Here is a 17,568-nt window from a genome sequence, read left to right as displayed (position 1 = left end):
CTATCCTGTCAGCAATTAGGAATCTGAGGCAAGTATGAGTCCATGCAGTTGGCAGCAAAGTGAATTTAGTTTTTGACTTGGAACAAACAATTATCTGGATACTATTTGGATATACTAAGAAAATAATTGCAAGCAACTTTCAGTTAAGCATTTTTCTTGAACAATAAACTCCGATTTCTGTCAAGGAAACACTGACAAATAATTCATTTCACCACATCTTCAAAGGGTTCAAGCTACTAGGCAGTACTGCAAAATGCTGGAAGACAAGACCAAAATAGTAAGAAAAGTAGCACATGAAGAAAATATATTTAGACCACAAGGTGATTTATTTTATCAGAACCTTTCCAATTTACAGTAAACTGGAAACAAGTTTTAACAAAGCTGGAAAGAACAAAGGAAAGGGCAAGAGAGAACAGCATCTTTTGAGAGGAAGAGGAAAGAAGGACTCTGAAAATGTCAATGGAAAGAGAAACTTGAGAGAAACGAACTGTGATTAGTGTTTCTAAGCATTAGGTCCTACTTAAACTCAACTGGATTCAAGCTATTTTTGAGTACCATGTCCACATTTTATAGTTCTCTTGTCTTTTTCCTCTCTCTCCGGCACTCAGCTGTGAATTCTTGCTGCTACGATTATGCCTATCATTAACAGCTGCCCTAGTCCACTAGAAGGGGAATCTGTTGACAACTAAGAAACAAAAAGGGGAAAAAAAAACCCTAAAAACTCAGTAGCACCATGTACATATTAATAACAGATTCTGAGAAACCATCACAATGAGAAGATACTAAGTCTTGCTCATGAACTGTATGACATTGCTTCTGCTGACTCAACATCTTTTGCTTTCTGCATGTTTTTGGCTATGTTCCAGATATTCGAAGTTATCACGTAAATGCCCTCTGACTAGGTGATGTAAATATACTTTTAAAATAATTTAAAGTATGATACAATTCCCTCATAAATCCTGTACATAAGTCTTACAAAGTACTATGATGAACTTTCTTATAACCCACATCCAAATTTAAGAATGAATTAGTTAACTGGTTTATGGCAAAAGAACTCTAATTCATTCTATCAAAAGGAATTAATTTTTAAATTTCATTTTCAAGATGTAGAGATATAAGTCAGCAAATGTTATCTTCTCAAGGAAGTCTTTTCTACCCTTAAAGTTCATAGAAAAATCATAAAATTAAATCACTGGTGGGCACAAGTGGATTATAAAGCCACCTTTCTAACAATAAAACAGTTCACTATATAGTCCACAAAGACCAAGAAAATATTAAATATCTTATCTTGATAACACTACTTCACAGTACATATTTTACTAATTATGTCACTTAATTTCATACTCTTCCGCATCATTTTCTGTGTAGTCTACATACTTATTCTACATAAAAGAGTAGATGTGATTTGATAAATTGATACTCGTTTAAAAATGACTATACTTAAGACTTAGAATCTAGAATTAAGAATCTCTTATCAAACACCAGATTACAACATCAGCAGTCTTCTTGCTCTACTATTTATATCTCTGTATCAAATATACCCTATGCTGCTGCTGCTGCTAAGTCGCTGCAGTCGTGTCCGACTCTGTGCGACCCCATAGACGGCAGCCCACCAGGCTTCTCCGTCCCTGGGATTCTCCAGGCAAGAACACTGGAGTGGGTTGCCATTTCCTTCTCCAATGCATGAAAGTGAAAAGTGAAAGTGAAGTCGCTCAGTCATGTCCAACTCTTAGCGACCCCATGGACTGCAGCCCACCAGGCTCCTCTGTCCATGGGATTTTCCAGGAAAGAGTACTGGAGTGGGGTGCCATTGCCTTCTCCAAATATACCCTATAAGGACATACATTTTCATATTTCAATAAAGCATTCCTACACAGCAGGACATTTAATACAAACTTAGTAACAAATTTCACAGTGCTCTCATATGCATTAAGTGATGATGTTTTCCCAATCAGCTCAGTGAAAGGAACACAATATAGATTTTTAAGAATGTTATTACCAATACCAATCTTTTTTCATTAGCCATAAAATGTTTATAACAAAGGTATGATTCAGCTAAAGCATACCTTTAAAATAAAGGGGGGATGTAACTTAAAAAAAGAGTAACTTCATTCATCTGAATTGAGCATTAAAATTTAAATAACTAATTAATTTGTTCACGGCCCCAATGACACATACTTCTAAGCATACGCTTTGGAATACACGAACAGCTAGCATTTTACTTAACAAATTCCAAACCTTTTCTAGTATTAGAAATGACTGAATGAATTCAAAATTAAATGGGGAAATATCATTTTCTTTTAAACAGAACTATCCTTTTTAAGTGGATTAGTCTTATTTTTTGGGTACCTTTGAAAATTCTTCAGGTTCCTTTATATCTAATGATCTTGTTGCAAATTCTAGTAGTTCTTCTGAGTTCTCCAGGGCATTATTACATTGACTAAGTTGACTCTAAAAATAATAATAATCATAAATCATTAAAACAGAATTTCCTATGATCAGAATCTTAAATGAACGTTATACTCTTAATAGCAATAATCAAATAAACATATTTTAGAGAGGTACTGAAGGTAATCACTAGCCATATATATAATAAATTTTAATTATCTTAAACCATCCAGAACAGCTTAATTGCATACAGATAAAGGTATACTCATCATTTAAAAATACAAAAGAAAACAAAGCAATTATAAATAGCTGGGGTCAAATTTATTTAAAGATTCTTCCAATCAGGGAGCCAGAAGACTATCAATGATTTAAATTATCAAAATAATCTACCTGTAGACAACATCCTCTATAACGGAGACTAAATTTCTAGTATTTAACTAAGCTAAAATGTATGAATCAAGTTACAGGTACATTCAGTTGAACACAATCTCAGTACTCCATTTATCACATTACTCAGGTAAAACATACTCCTATAAAGGCTAATTTACAGCTTCCAAAACTGTATAACACAGAAGTCACAAATTCAAGTGTCTAGATTTCAAAAAAAAAGTCAAACATAAACAAAAAGTAGTAACTGTTACAGTGACGTGCTGTATATATAATGATGTGTTAATTTCACCTAACAGGATCTTTCTTATTCAGTTCTCTTCTCTCTCAGCCTCTCTCCCTCACTTTACCGTTTGTAGTTTGAAACTAAGCTATGTGAAAATATTGTTAGTGATACCTTTAAACAAAGAAACAAACACATCTCTAAGCTTTTTGGGCTCCAAAATCACTACAGATGGTGACTGCAGCCATGAAATTAAAAGACGCTTACTCCTTGGAAGGAAAGTTATGACCAACCTAGATAGCATATTCAAAAGCAGAGACATTACTCTGTCAACAAAGGTCTGTCTAGTCAAGGCTATGGTTTTTCCTGTGGTCATGTATGGATGTGAGAGTTGGACTGTGAAGAAGGCTGAGTGCCAAAGAATTGATGCTTTTGAACTGTGGTGTTGGAGAAGACTCTTGAGAGTCCCTTGGACTGCAAGGAGATCCAACCAGTCCATTCTGAAGGAGATCGGCCCTGGGATTTCTTTGGAAGGAATGATGCTAAAGCTGAAACTCCAGTACTTTGGCCACCTCATGCGAAGAGTTGACTCACTGGAAAAGACTCTGATGCTGGGAGGGATTAGGGGCAGGAGAAGAAGGGGACGACAGAGGATGAGATGGCTGGATGGCCATCTCTGACTCGATGGACGTGCGTCTGAGTGAACTCCAGGAGTTGGTGATGGACAGGGAGGCCTGGTGTGCTGCGATTCATGGCGTCGCAAAGAGTCGGACACAACTGAGCGACTGAACTGAACTGAAGCTTTTAAATGTATCCAAGATTCTTCTTCAGATTATTTATTTATATGTATTTATTAACATCTATTCCATATTCAAATCTACTTTGTTTTCCCTTACAATACACACTAAAGATAAACTACATATGATAACATAGCAGAGAAAAAGCATGGGAGGGAGGAAGGAAGGCCGGAGATTAAGCAATTGAATGCTTAAAAGGTATTCCAAACTGGTGCTGTAAAGAAGGATCTGGGTTCAAGGCAAAACAGATACCTGCACAAGATGAATCATGGGTGAAACTTGAGGAGATGCTGAGTTTTCCTTTTTTCTCCTTGTTTTTTAAATGAATGAATTTCTTACTTATTGAAATTTATGAATACTTTATGACTAAACTAATTACCCTTAAATGATTTAAGTACAGCTGGTTCTTGAATAACAAGGAGGTTAATCCACAAATGGGCTTCCCTGGTGGGGAAGAGTCAACCCTTCACATCTGGAGTTCTTCTGCATCTGCAGAGTCAACCAACCACAGACTGTGTGATACTGCAAGATTTCCTACTGAAAAATATCAGCATATAAGTGGATCCTCACAGTTCAAACCCATGTTGTTAACTGTAATATAACCCCTACCTCCTAAATATAAATAAGAAATCTCAACCAAGAAGACCAGGCAGACTTGAAAGGGAATTTAATTAACCCTTGGAAGTTGTGTGTATATAGCCTGTTTGTAAAACAAAGAGAACATCTGTATTTCTCCACAGCTTTCAGATTCTCAAAGACATCATAACCAAAATCAATACACAAAAATCAGTTGCACTTCTATAGATGAACAATCCAAGAAGGAAATTCAAAAAAAAATACCATTTATAGTAGCATCAAAAAGAATGAAATTCTTTGGAGTAAACTTAATCAAGGAGTAAAAGACCTATTCACTGAATCCTACAAAACGTTGCTAAAAGAAATTAAAGACACAAATAAATGGGAAAACACAGCTTATGATTATGGGTTGGAAGACTTAATATGATCAATTCTATTATCCAAAGCAATCTACAAATTCAATGCAAACACTATCAATATTTCAATGTATACCCATGTCTACTGCACCATTACTCACAAAAGCCAAGAGATGGAGGCAGCCCAAATGTCCAGAGACAGATACATAGATAAAGAAAATGTGGTAAATATATACAAGGGAATATTATTCAGTCAAAAAAGAGAAGGAAATCCTGGCACATGCTACAAAATGGATGAACGTTGAGGACATTATGCTGAATGAAATAAGCCAGACACCAAAGGGACAAATACTGTACGAGTCCACTTATATGAGACGTCTACAGTAGTCAGGATCCTGAAAACACAACACAAGGGTGGATGCCAGGCAGTGGGTGAAGGGGCACGTGGAGAGTTGTTCAATGGGTATAGAGTTGCAGTTCTGCAAGATGAAAAAGTCCTAGAGACACATTACACAACAAAGTGAATATACTTAATACTACTGTATATTTTAAAACAGTTAAGAGGGTAAATCTTAAGTTTTTTTATCACAATTTTAACAAAATGGTATCTATGACAAATATGAAATTAATCACTCTTCTATAAAAGTACAGTTATACACAAAAACTCACTAATTTTTGCTTTTAATCAACCAAGCATTATACAGACTAAACTTATTCATATTTAAATCGTTGTATGATCTCACCTGTAACTCTTGTGATTTACGCGCTTGTTCCTGCTTAATACTGTTAATCATGCTTTCCTTTACCTCATCCAATATGGAGTATAAACTGTCAAATTCTTCATCTAATTCTGAAAGTATGTTAGAAGAATTTTCCTGTTTAATAAACGAATAAAACAAATTATTTTACTTCAGAGCTATTAAACACTAAAAAACTAAAAGATACAGTGCTTATTAAAGCAGAGAATAAATTCATACTATGAACTACCATAGCCTAACATCATAAAATAATTAAAATTCTAATATTTGACACAAGGTTTTAAAAACATATCAATCCAAGAAGCTGGCTGCACCAATCCTGATAGTTCTACTTCAGCAATGCAGCCTTTCATGAACTAGCCCACACCATCTCCTCACTTTTATAAGACTGTTTCCACAGGACAAGGTGAAAGGTTGTTTTAAGGCTGTCAACTTTGTCCTGACCTTTGGGCTCTAAGGCAGGCCCTAAGCCAGTGGTTTACAACCTTTGGTGTGCATGAGAATCATCAGTGAAGCAGATTTTAATAAAATATTCCAAAGACTTTGATTCTGTAACTCTGAGGAATAGTTTGGGCATATAGGGTTGCGGCTGATTTTGCACAAAGTTTTAAATCTCTCAGATTGTCTAAAACACTGCATTTACACAAGATAAGCAGAATTAAAAGACTAAGTAATCTTTATTGGGTTCGAAGAAAAAGATCAAACACTGAATTCTGGTGCCAGAAGGAACCTCAGAAATCATCTACTGACTAGAATTTATAGTCAAACTTCTAAATTTTACAAACGAAAATACAGACTTGCCCAAAGCCCCACACCTATTTATTAGTGGCAGAACCAATACAGCATTTCAAACTGTCGCCCTCCCAGAGTTCCTCACTGCCTCATTAAGCAAGATGCTTCTATTTCAAGAAGAAATAAGAAAATATCTGTGAAACCTCTAGATAAGCAATATCCATACTTGCAACAAGTATGAGGCAGAAGAAATTATCTTAAAGTATTGTTCGACATAGACAAATCATTCAACTAAGAGAAGTGAAACCGGCACTGGTTTACAGAACTAATACAGAAAATCTACTATAATACTACAATCCAAATTTTTGCTTATAATGTTTATAAAACCAGACATGATCTCACTAGAGGCTTACAAAAGTGGTGTTAATCATTTTACTCTCTTTTATACAGTAGTAAGAACATGATTTGGAGGAAGAAATGTGCAGTTTGGAAGGCAGAAGAACTAAGTCAAATTCCACACTAATGACTCAGTAAAAGTGTGACACTGGACAAGCCACTTAAACTCCTGGACCTTAGTTCTTCCATCTATAAAAAGGAACTGGCCTACTCTTTTCCCTCTCAGTGACCAACTGGCATATCCTTAGAGTCTCCTGCCCACTACAGCTTACATTCCCATCTTCAATGACAAGGGTGTAGTTTAATTCCACCTCTATTTCTTTTTCTGGATGCTAAAGTAAAGTCCGAATAATTTGTCAATCAGAAAAAATAGTATGAGCTAGCTCTATCTTAAGGCATCTTTTTCCAGATTTCAAATATGATTCTCTTGTCCACAGGCGAAGAGTTTTAGAACCACTAGTTTTGCTTATTTAAAGAAACTGGATTAGTGGATTCTAATAAAATACTTTGAGACAAAGATAGTTAAAGTGGTAAAGATTATAATCAACCAACTTCAATCACAGCAAATTCAGAAGAAAAGAAAACATAAGACCATAGGTTTAACAAGCAAAGAGCCTGGCAATTAACTAGGTTGAACCAAACAAAAACCATAGGAAAGGATACACTGTCTACAAGGGTCCTGGAAATCTTCTATTAATACGTTTATCTTTCAAAGAAATGACCCTTAAATTAATTAAGGTGCATTCACAGAAAAGCACCACCAGCTTATCTTAAGGTCCCTTCCACAATCAACATGTGATTATTTACAGTACGGATTACCCACCTAAACCTGGGATCATTTCTGTAAGTACTCCCCTCTCTTCTCATTGGGCACTTTATCTTTTATGTTTTGCTTTCATCTAGTTCTGCAAGTCGACTTCTTACTATTTACATTTTCCTTCTATTATTTACCGTAAAAGAAATGTTTAGCTTCCCAGTACTTTTGGAAAGGTATGATTTGCTCTTACTTGGGATTAGAAAATACAAACATGAAATGGAAAGGAACAAAAGTGAGCATTATAATATTCCTACCAATTACTATTCCAGAGTTTTCTTCTTCCCTAATATTTGATCTTTCTATAGAGAATCTGGGACTAGCAAATGAAGCATTTTTTTCCATCTGCCATTAAAAAAAACTGCTCTCATCTTCATTAGTTTATAATCTAGAGTTAATGGTATATATTTATACTTATGATTCCACCCAACAATCATTCACTGTGATATATTCACACAAATTTTTCTAAACAGATTCATACCTGAACTCCTTTTAGTGTTTGGTTTAGTGTATCAATAAAGTTCTGAATTTCATCATTTTTATTTGCCAGAGTTGAAATGATCCTTTGCAGAGCTTCCTAGGATAAAAAATTTTTTAACATTATGATATTTTATTAAAAGAGAATTATAAACTTCACTACAACAATTGTCTTTTAAAAAAATCTCTGAATATCGGAGCATATTATGTAACAAACAGGAGCAATGTAAAACTGCGCATTGTTCAAAGGCTATAATTACAAAAGATGGCATACCTACTGGTTGTTTTAAAACCTCTTATCCCTACAGCACAACCATACCTTTCACCACCGTACCTTTCACACTACACATGAACAATATTATTTAGTCACCACCATACTTTTCATATTACAGATGATCAGCATTATTTAATATAAAGACTGTAAGTCATAAGACCATGGCAAATGAGTAAAATCAAATTCTTAAACGATGCAAAAATATATGAAACTTCTAATCAACATCAGGATATAGGAGTAAACGTTGAGACACTGAAATTTGACATTTATAAAAATTAAATCTTACAAATATAAAAGTAGATAGTAAATTTGCATTTAAAATTACATTTACCAATACAATATTGCAACTATCCTCCAATTAAAAACATTTTTAAAATTACAACATTCATGGAAATATTTACAGATGATATAGAACCATAATAAATAAGGCAGATAATTTCAGTAGCAAATACCTCAGACTTTGATAATGCTTCCTATTATAATAGAACACTCTATTTAATTTTCTCATCTCTGTAGTTCAGTGTTGTCCAATAAAATTTCCTATGATGGAAATACTCCGTATGTGTCAATAAAAGTGAAAGGGAAAAAAACACAGAAACCTAGGCCATCATTAGTTAGTCAGTTAGTTTAGTCCATCAGTCGTGTCCAACTCTTTGCAACCCCATGGATGCAGCACACCAGGCCTCCTTGTCCATTACCAACTCCCGGAGTTTACTCAAACTCATGTCCATTGACTCGGTGATGCCATCCAACCATCTAATCCTCTGTCGTCCTGTTCTCCTTCTGCCTTCAATCTTTCCCAGCTTCAGGGTCTTTTCAACTGAGTCAGTTCTTCACATCAGGTGGCCAAAGTATTGGAATTTCAGCTTCAGCATCAGTCCTTCCAATGAATATTCAGAACTAATTTCCTTTAAGATGGACCGGTTGGATCTCCTTGCCGTCCAAGGGACTCTCAAGAGTCTTCTCCAACACCACAGTTCAACAGCATCAATTCTCCGGTGCTCAGCTTTCTTTATAGTCCAAATTTCACATCCATACATGACTACTAGAAAAACCATAGCTTTGACTAGACAGACCTCTGTTGGTAAAGTGATGTCTCTGCTTTTTAATATGGTGTCTAGGTTGATCATAGCTTTTCTTCTAAGGAGCAAGCATCTTTTAATTTCATGGCTGCAGTCACCATCTGCAGTGATTTTGGAGCCCAGAAAAATAAAGTCACCCACTGTTTCCCCATCTATGTCCCATGAAGTGATGGGACCAGATGCCATAATCTTCGTTTTCTGAATGTTGAGTTTTAAGCCATTTTTTCACTCTCCGCTTTCACTTTCATCAAGAGGCTCTTTAGTTCTTCTTCACTTTCTGCCATAAGGGTGGTGTCATCTGCATATCTGAGGTTATTGATATTTCTCCCAGCAATCCTGATTCCAGCTTGTGCTTCATCCAGCCCAGCGTTTCTCATGATGTACTCTGCATATAAGTTAAATAAGCAGGGTGACAATATACAGCCTTGACGTACTCCTTTCCCTATTTGGAAACTACCAACACAATTGCACTCGTCTCACACGCTAGTAAAGTAATGCTAAAAACTCTCCAAGCCAAGCTTCAACAATACGTGAACAGTGAACTTTCAGATGTTCAAGCTGGTTTTAGAAAGGGCAGAGGAACCAGAAATCAAATTGCCAACATCCGCTGGATCATGGAAAAAGCAAGAGAGTTCCAGAAAAACATCTATTTCTGCTTTCCTGACTATGCCAAAGGCTTTGACTGTGTGGATTACAATAAACTGTGGAAAATTCTGAAAGAGATGGGAATACCAGACCATCTGACCTGCCTCTTAAGAAATCTGTATGCAGGTCAGGAAGCAACAGTTAGAACTGGACATGGAACAAGACTGGTTCCAAATAGGGAAAGGAGTATCTCAAGGCCATCATTACAGTCTTTCATTTGTGCTCTACATGCAGTCATCAACTACAGTAGATTTTACCTCTGAACTAACTCTGGGTAGCTATTTCCTTCTCCACAGGAGCTTTCCAACCCAGGGCTCGAACCCAGGGCTCCTAGCCCTAAAACTCTGTAATCACTATTACTACAAGTCAGTATCATATCTCGATTTATACCTTTGCAAAATTTCTTAACTGGCCTCTGATCCACTTTTTCTCCCCCATAAACAGTTCCCTATATTGCAGCTAGAATAGTAAGTTAAGCATCACTCTTCCTGATCAATCACCTTGCCTAAATCCTTTGATAAAATTAAAATCTTTTAACATGAACTGTTAACATGACCTTAAACATGACCTTACATAATCCGTGAGACCCTGTATGATCTCCCTATTGCCTACTTCACCTATTTCAATTCACACCACACTTTCTCTCTATTGCTGTATTCCAGCTTCAGGAGCCTGCCATGACTGTCTCTAATATGCCTTGCTTCCCACCTGGGAACCCTCACATTTATCAGCTTCTTCACTTATAACCACTGTTCTAAAACATATACATGATTTATTGTTAATACAAGTTCCAAAAGCATAGAATGTGCCCATTCTATGTATCTATACATACATGCTTGCTTCATTTATTTCCAAAGCCCGACGGTGAAGAAGGGCAAAGATAGCTTTTAGCTGGGACTCTCTAAATCTAACAGGATGCTGACAAGGATCTCTCAGACTTCATTTTAGGTTTCAAGCCTCCCATTACCCTCCAAACACTGATAAAGTGATAAAGATGGATAAAGGCAATATAAATTATCTGAAGTTTATCTAAATAATACTGAATATAATTGATCTTAGTGGCCATGACTAAAAGTTTTGGGTGATACAGGTCTGAATATATGCTTTGACAAATACAAATTCTGCTGGGTCACAGTAAAATATATAGAACATCATGTCTCCAGAGGCAGTATGCACAGGTAATCTCAGCCATTATCCTTTGATCACACACCACAAGCACCAGGATTTTGGGGGGAAAAAAAAAACCTACTCTTAGAATTAAGCCTCTCAACTACTTGACTATGGAATTAGGCTAAGGTAACTGCCATGTTAACAAAAAAAGGGTGGGGGGTACACACCCCAGCCAAGCACTACTGCTATGGAATGGCTCAAACTAGCCTGGGATGTACAAGGCATGAGGCACCCATCATCAAAGAACAGCTTAAAGTTATGCTTATAGTCCCTAGAAATCATGTGAAGTAAAAGCACAATCAATTGACTACGAGCAAAATAATAACTAACACAGGCTGCCCTGGTGGCTCAGCAGTAAAGCATCTGCCTGCAATGCGGGAGACCCAGGTTTGATCCCTGGGTTGGGAAGATCCCCTGGAGAAGGAAATGGCAACCCACTCCAGTACTCTTTGTCTGGAAAACTCCATGGATGTAGGAGCCTGGTAGGCTACAGTCCATGGGGTCACAAAGAGTCGGACACAACTGAGCAACTTCACCACTTTATACTCTTAAAGGCCAAGCACTATCTTAGGCTCTTTACAAAAATTTGTTTAATCCTGTCAAGAATCCTATGAGGCAGGATACTTGGTTATTCCCATTTTCCAATTCAGAAGCTGAGGTATAAAGTGGGTAGCTAACTTGCCCGGGACCTCAAGAGTTAGTATGTGGCAGAACCAGAATTCAAATCACAACAGTCTGCCTTGTGAGTCTGTGCTTTTTTCTCTTTTTTTCCGAGTCTGTGCTCTTAACAATTAACACTATACTACCTAAAAACAAAGGTCAGAGGTTCATGTAAAGAAGGTCAGAACATCTAAGGACACTGAAAGGACTTAAGATGGTCTTTAAAACTGCAAAAAATTAAGAATGATCAAGAGGTTATAACCTTTGTTACAGGTTGCAACCTTTGTTGCAGGAAGGGGGACCCCTTCCAGGGCTCGAAACTGGGCTCTTGTCTAACACTCAGAAATGAATTGTCCGAAGAGACACATGTGCTGACAAAGCAAGAGATTTTATTGGGAAAAGGCACCTGAGTGGAGACCAGTGGGTAAGGGAACCCAGGAGAACAGCTCTGCCTCATGGCTCAAAGTCTTGGGTTTTATGGTGATGGGATTAGCTTCCAGGTTGTCTTTAGCCAATCATTCTGACTCAGAGTCCTTCCTGCGGTGCATGCCTTGTTCAGCCAAGAAGGATGCCAGACAGAAGGATTCTGGGAGGTGGTGGAACATGTGGTGTCTCCTTTTGATCTTTCCTGAACTCTTCCGGTTGATGGTGGCTTATTAGTTCCGTGTTCCTTACCAGGACCTCCTGTCATAAAACGACTCATGCAGATGGTTACTATGGTGCCTGGCCAGCGTGGGCAGTTTCAGTCAGTGTACTTCCCCTAACACCATCTTGCCAAATACAAGGGCAACAGTAACAGCTATTCTTACTATAGGCGTATCATCTTTTAAGTCTGAGAACATGATGATTTCACTATTTGAAATGATTCTACTGGCTTTACCTTAATATATGTGAATGTGATAAACTCAAATGTCTTAATTCTGCATTCAACAAAAAGCTTGGCCAACATGGGCTACTTAACTGCAAACTATCCAGGGCAACAAGCCCCTGAAGTTTTGATGCAGAAACTTCTTATTCTTAGAACTAGTGGCAAAACACCAGTATATCCAGGCTTTCAGGCTATTCTGAATCCAAAAGCATCAATACCAAGTGGTCATGACTGGACACTGTGATAACTGGACACTGTGATCTATGGGTTTCCCACCAGGGTCTGCGTGGACCAGGAGAAAATTTCTGATTCAAATTCTACATTAATATTCCAGACAGTTGAGATACACAAACCTAGAACCACTGCAAATATCACTAATCAATCTACAATTTAAGGGGGCCAACAATTACTACAGCATTTCAGTTAGTATTCAGTAAGTACTGTGTGCCAGGCAGGCTTCCTGGTGGCTCAGCAGCAAAGAATCTGCTTGCCAATGCAGGAGATATGGGTTTGATCCCTGGGTCAGGAAGATCCCCTGGAGAACGAAATGGCTATCCACTTCAGTATTCTTGTCTGGAAAATCCCATGGACAGAGGAGCCTGGCGGGTCCATGGGGTCTCAAAAGAGTCAGACACAAGTCAGCAACTAAACAGCAACAACATGCCAGGCACTGAGGAAAGCTTCCAACGTGGACTACTTTTTAACCACCACGACAGAAAGTAGTCTTTGCATCTTCTGGTTGAAGAGAAGGTTAAAGGCTTCTTTGATCACACAGCTGTCAAATGGCAGTCACAATTCAAATCCAGAAAGCTACCTCGAGAGTCTGCACTTTTACACCACTCTAAGCTGTATACTTCCTGGCAGACTTCCCTGGTGGCTCAGATGGTAAAGCGTCTGCCTACAACATAGGAGACCTGGATTTGATCCCTGGGTCGGGAAGATCCCCTGGAGAAGGAAATGGTAACCCACTCCAGTATTCTTGCCTGGAAAATTCCATGGATGGAGGAGCCTGGTTGGCTACTGTCCATGGGGTCGCAAAAAGTCGGACACGACTGAGCGATTTCACTCACTTAAGCTGTATACACTGCAGATGATTGTACAAAAACAATCAGAGGGTTCCTGGAACCAGAGCAAAGGGATCAATGAAAATATCCTAATGCCACCAGGGATTATGCCACTTGTTTCACTCCACACCACAGAGCCCTCCTTTGACTTAGGTAATGAGCAGAAATCCAGAATGCTCTATCCAGTTGGTAAGTCAGACAACCAGAATCTTACCAGCTGACCACAGCTATGGCAACACATGACAAAGAGTACTGTGCTCAAAGGTGAGCACGGTGCAAAGAGCTAAAAAAAGGGAATTATATATTGTTGAGGAATTCACGAATCTGATCATCATGCACGCTTAGTCTCTCAGTCATGTCCAACTCTTTGTGACCCAATGGACTGCAGCCCGCCAGACTCCTCTCTGTACATGGGATTCTCCAGGCAAGAATACTAGAGTGGGTCGCCATGCCCTCCTCCAGAGGATCTTCCCAACCCCAGGATCGAACTCAGGTCTCCTCCTGCATTGCAGGTGGATTCTTTACTGTCTGAGCCACCAGGGAGGAATCTGATTGTCAGAAATAGCTAATTGGGAAGCCATGCCCTGTATCGTTATAGTGAAGCAGCTGGGATTACCACTTCTGTATATGGATATAACTGAGGTGATCCGCAGAAAAAATATCTAATAAAAGGCCTGGTGAGGAATGCTGTCTTTTCACCCTGAGCCCAATTATAAGATATCAGGGCAGAAGAAGAGATTCTCTCCCAACAAGGATTTGAGGAAATACAATGTGTCAGAGGCTGAAGAAGCCTCCCATTTTCAGTGACCTCTGAACTGGCTGTTCCATCCTGTGAAATCCAGGAAGTGCACATTCAGCCAAGGAAACCAGGAATCCCAGCATCTAATTAAGGGAGGTGGGATAGAAGTAGAATGGGGGTACTCTCAGGTACTGCTCGGAGCAGTATAAAGTGACAAAATCCTTCTAAAGGGTGATTCGGCAATACACATCAAAAGATATAAGCATATATACACAATGACTCACATTCCACTTCTATTAATTTATTCTAAGTTAAAGGGGAACTAATTAATTAAAGATACAAGTATTTTGTAAAGTTTAAAAATAAAATAAAATTTAAAAAAGAAAAAAAAAAGATACAAGTAGAGACCTGACAACAAAGATGTTCATCTTAGTGTTATTTATAATATTAAAAAGACCAACATAAATGTATGACAAAGGGTACTCATTAAAAATCAAGTAATATTAATACATCCATACTAAAAAAAATTGCTGAATCATTAAAAGTGCTGTAGAACAATATTAACATGGTAAAAGATACTTCACATATTAAGTGAGAGGCAAATTATAAATTACTATAAACAGCATAAAACTATAGCTTTTCTAAGTTTCTATATTCACAGTCAACAAGAGAGTCCGAAATGCAGTACTTGAGTGCAATCTCAAAAACAACAGAATGATCTCAGTTTGCTTTCAAGGCAAATCATTCAATAATCCAAGTCTATGCCCCAATTACTAATCCCGAAGAGGCTGAAGTTGAACAGTTCTATGAAGACCCACAAAACCTTCTAGAACTAACACCAAAACAAGATAACCTTTTCTCATAGGGGATTGGAATGCGAAAGTAGCAAGTCAAGAGATACCTGGAGTAACAGGCAAGTTTGGCCTTGGAGTACAAAATGAAGCAGGGCAAAGGCTAATAGAGTTTTGCCAAGAGAATGCATTGGTCACAGCAAACACCCTCTTCCAACAACATAAGAGACTACTCTACAATGGACATCACCAGAGGGTCAATACCAAAATCAGATTGATTATATTCTTTGCAGCCAAAGATGGAAAAGCTCTATACAGTCAGCAAAAACAAGATCTGGAGCTCACTGTGACTCAGATCTTGACAGCTTATTACAAAATTCAGGCTTAAATTGAAGAAAGAAGGGAAAACAACTAAGCCATTCAGGTATGACCTTAATCAAATCCCTTATGATTATACAGTGGAAGTGAGAAATAGATTCAAGGGATTAGATCTGGTAGATCTAATCAGGTGTGCCTGAAGAACTATGGACGAGGTTCACAACACTGTACAGGAGGAGGTGATCAAAACAATCCCCAAAGAAAAAATGCAAAAAGGCAAAATGGCTGTCTGAGGAGGCCTTACTAACAGCTGAGAAAAGAAGAGAAGCTAAAGGCAAAGGAGAAAGGGAAAGATATATCCAACTGACTGCAGACTTCCCGAGAATAGCAAGGAGTGATACGAAAGCCTTCTTAAGTGAACAATGCAAAGAAATAGAGGGGAAAACATTGAATGGGAAAGTCTAGAGACCTCTTAAAGAAAATTGGAAATACCAAAAGAACAAGTAACATTTCATGCAAAGATGGGCACAATAAAGGACAGAAATGGCAAGAACCTAACAGAAGCAGAAGCTGTTAAGAAGAGGTGGCAAGAATACACAGAAGACCTATACAAAAAAGGTCTTAATGATCTGGATATCCATGATGGTATGGTCACTCACCTAGAGCCAGACATCCTGGAATGTGAAGTCAAGAGGGCCTTGGGAAGCATCACTACAAAGCTAGTGGAGGTGATGGAATTCCAGCTAAGCTATTTAAAGTCCTAAAAGATGATGCTGTTAAAGTGCTGCACTCAATATGCCAGCAAATTTGGAAAACTCAGCAGTGGCCACAGGACTGGAAAAGGTCAGTTTTCATTCCAATCTCAAAGAAAGGCAATGCCAAAGAATGCTCAAACTACCGCACAATTGCACTCATCTCACATGCTAGTAAAGTAACGCTCAAAATTCTCCAAGCCAGGCTTTAGCAATACGTGAACTTCCTGATGTTGAAGCTGGTTTTAGAAAAGACAGAGGAACCAGAGATCAAATTGCCAACATCCACTGGATCATAGAAAAAGCAAGAGAGTTCCAGAAAAACATCTATTTCTGCTTTATTGACTATGCCAAAGCCTTTGACTGTGTGGATCACAATAAACTGTGGAAAATTCTGAAAGAGATGGGAATACCAGACCACCTGACCTGCCTCTTGAGAAATTTGTATGCAGGTCAGGAAGCAACAGTTAGAACTGGACATGGAGCAACAGACTGGTTCCAAATAGGAAAAGGAGTACGTCAAGGCTGTATATTGTCACCCTGCTCATTTAACTTATATGCAGAGTACATCATGAGAAACGCTGGACTGGAAGAAGCACAAGCTGGAATCAAGATTGCCAGGAGAAATATCAATAACCTCAGATATGCAGATGACACCACCCTTATGGCAGAAAGTGAAGAGGAACTCAAAAGCCTCTTGATGAAAGTGAAAGAGGAGAGTGAAAAAGTTGGCTTAAAGCTCAACATTCAGAAAACTAAGATCATGGCATCTGGTCCCATCAGTTCATGGGAAATAGATGGGAGAAACAGTGGAAACAGTGTCAGACTTTATTTTTTTGGGCTCCAAAATCACTGCACATGGTGACTGCAGCCATGAAATTAAAAGATGCTTACTCCTTGGAAGGAAAGTTATGACCAACCTAGATAGCATACTCAAAAGCAGAGACATTACTTTGCCAACAAAGGTTCGTCTAGTCAAGGCTATGGTTTTTCCTGTGGTCATGTATGGATGTGAGAGTTGGACTGTGAAGAAGGCTGAGCGCCAAAGAATTGATGCTTTTGAACTGTGGTGTTGGAGAAGACTCTTGAGAGTCTCTTGGACTGCAAGGAGATCCAACCAGTCCATTCTGGTTGGAGAATGGAGATCACCATCTCCATCTCCCAGAAGATCAGCCCTGGGATTTCTTTGGAAGGAATGATGCTAAAGCTGAAACTCTAGTACTTTGGCCACCTCACGTGAAGAGTTGACTCACTGGAAAAGACTCTGATGCTGGGAGGGATTGGGGGCAGGAGGAGAAGGG

General features: G+C 38.3%; 1 protein-coding gene across 1 annotated transcript in view; it reads right to left on the bottom strand.

The window, feature by feature from the left end:
* The window catches only part of FSD1L (fibronectin type III and SPRY domain containing 1-like), a 61,093-nt gene that overhangs the window by 36,936 nt on the left and 6,589 nt on the right, over positions 1-17,568 (bottom strand). The window contains exons 3-5 of the mRNA XM_010843616.1: positions 7,909-8,004; positions 5,471-5,602; positions 2,350-2,451 (exon numbers count right to left, since the gene is read on the bottom strand). Of these exons, the coding sequence (XP_010841918.1) occupies positions 2,350-2,451; positions 5,471-5,602; positions 7,909-8,004 (330 nt within the window). The remainder of the gene's footprint in view (positions 1-2,349; positions 2,452-5,470; positions 5,603-7,908; positions 8,005-17,568) is intronic.

The sequence above is a fragment of the Bison bison genome, unplaced genomic scaffold (genome assembly GCF_000754665.1).
Source record: "Bison bison bison isolate TAMUID 2011002044 unplaced genomic scaffold, Bison_UMD1.0 scf7180017864183, whole genome shotgun sequence".
In the NCBI taxonomy this organism is placed as follows: Eukaryota; Metazoa; Chordata; class Mammalia; order Artiodactyla; family Bovidae; genus Bison; species Bison bison.
Note: the sequence above shows the minus strand (reverse complement) of the source record. Positions and strands in the feature narration are given on the sequence as shown.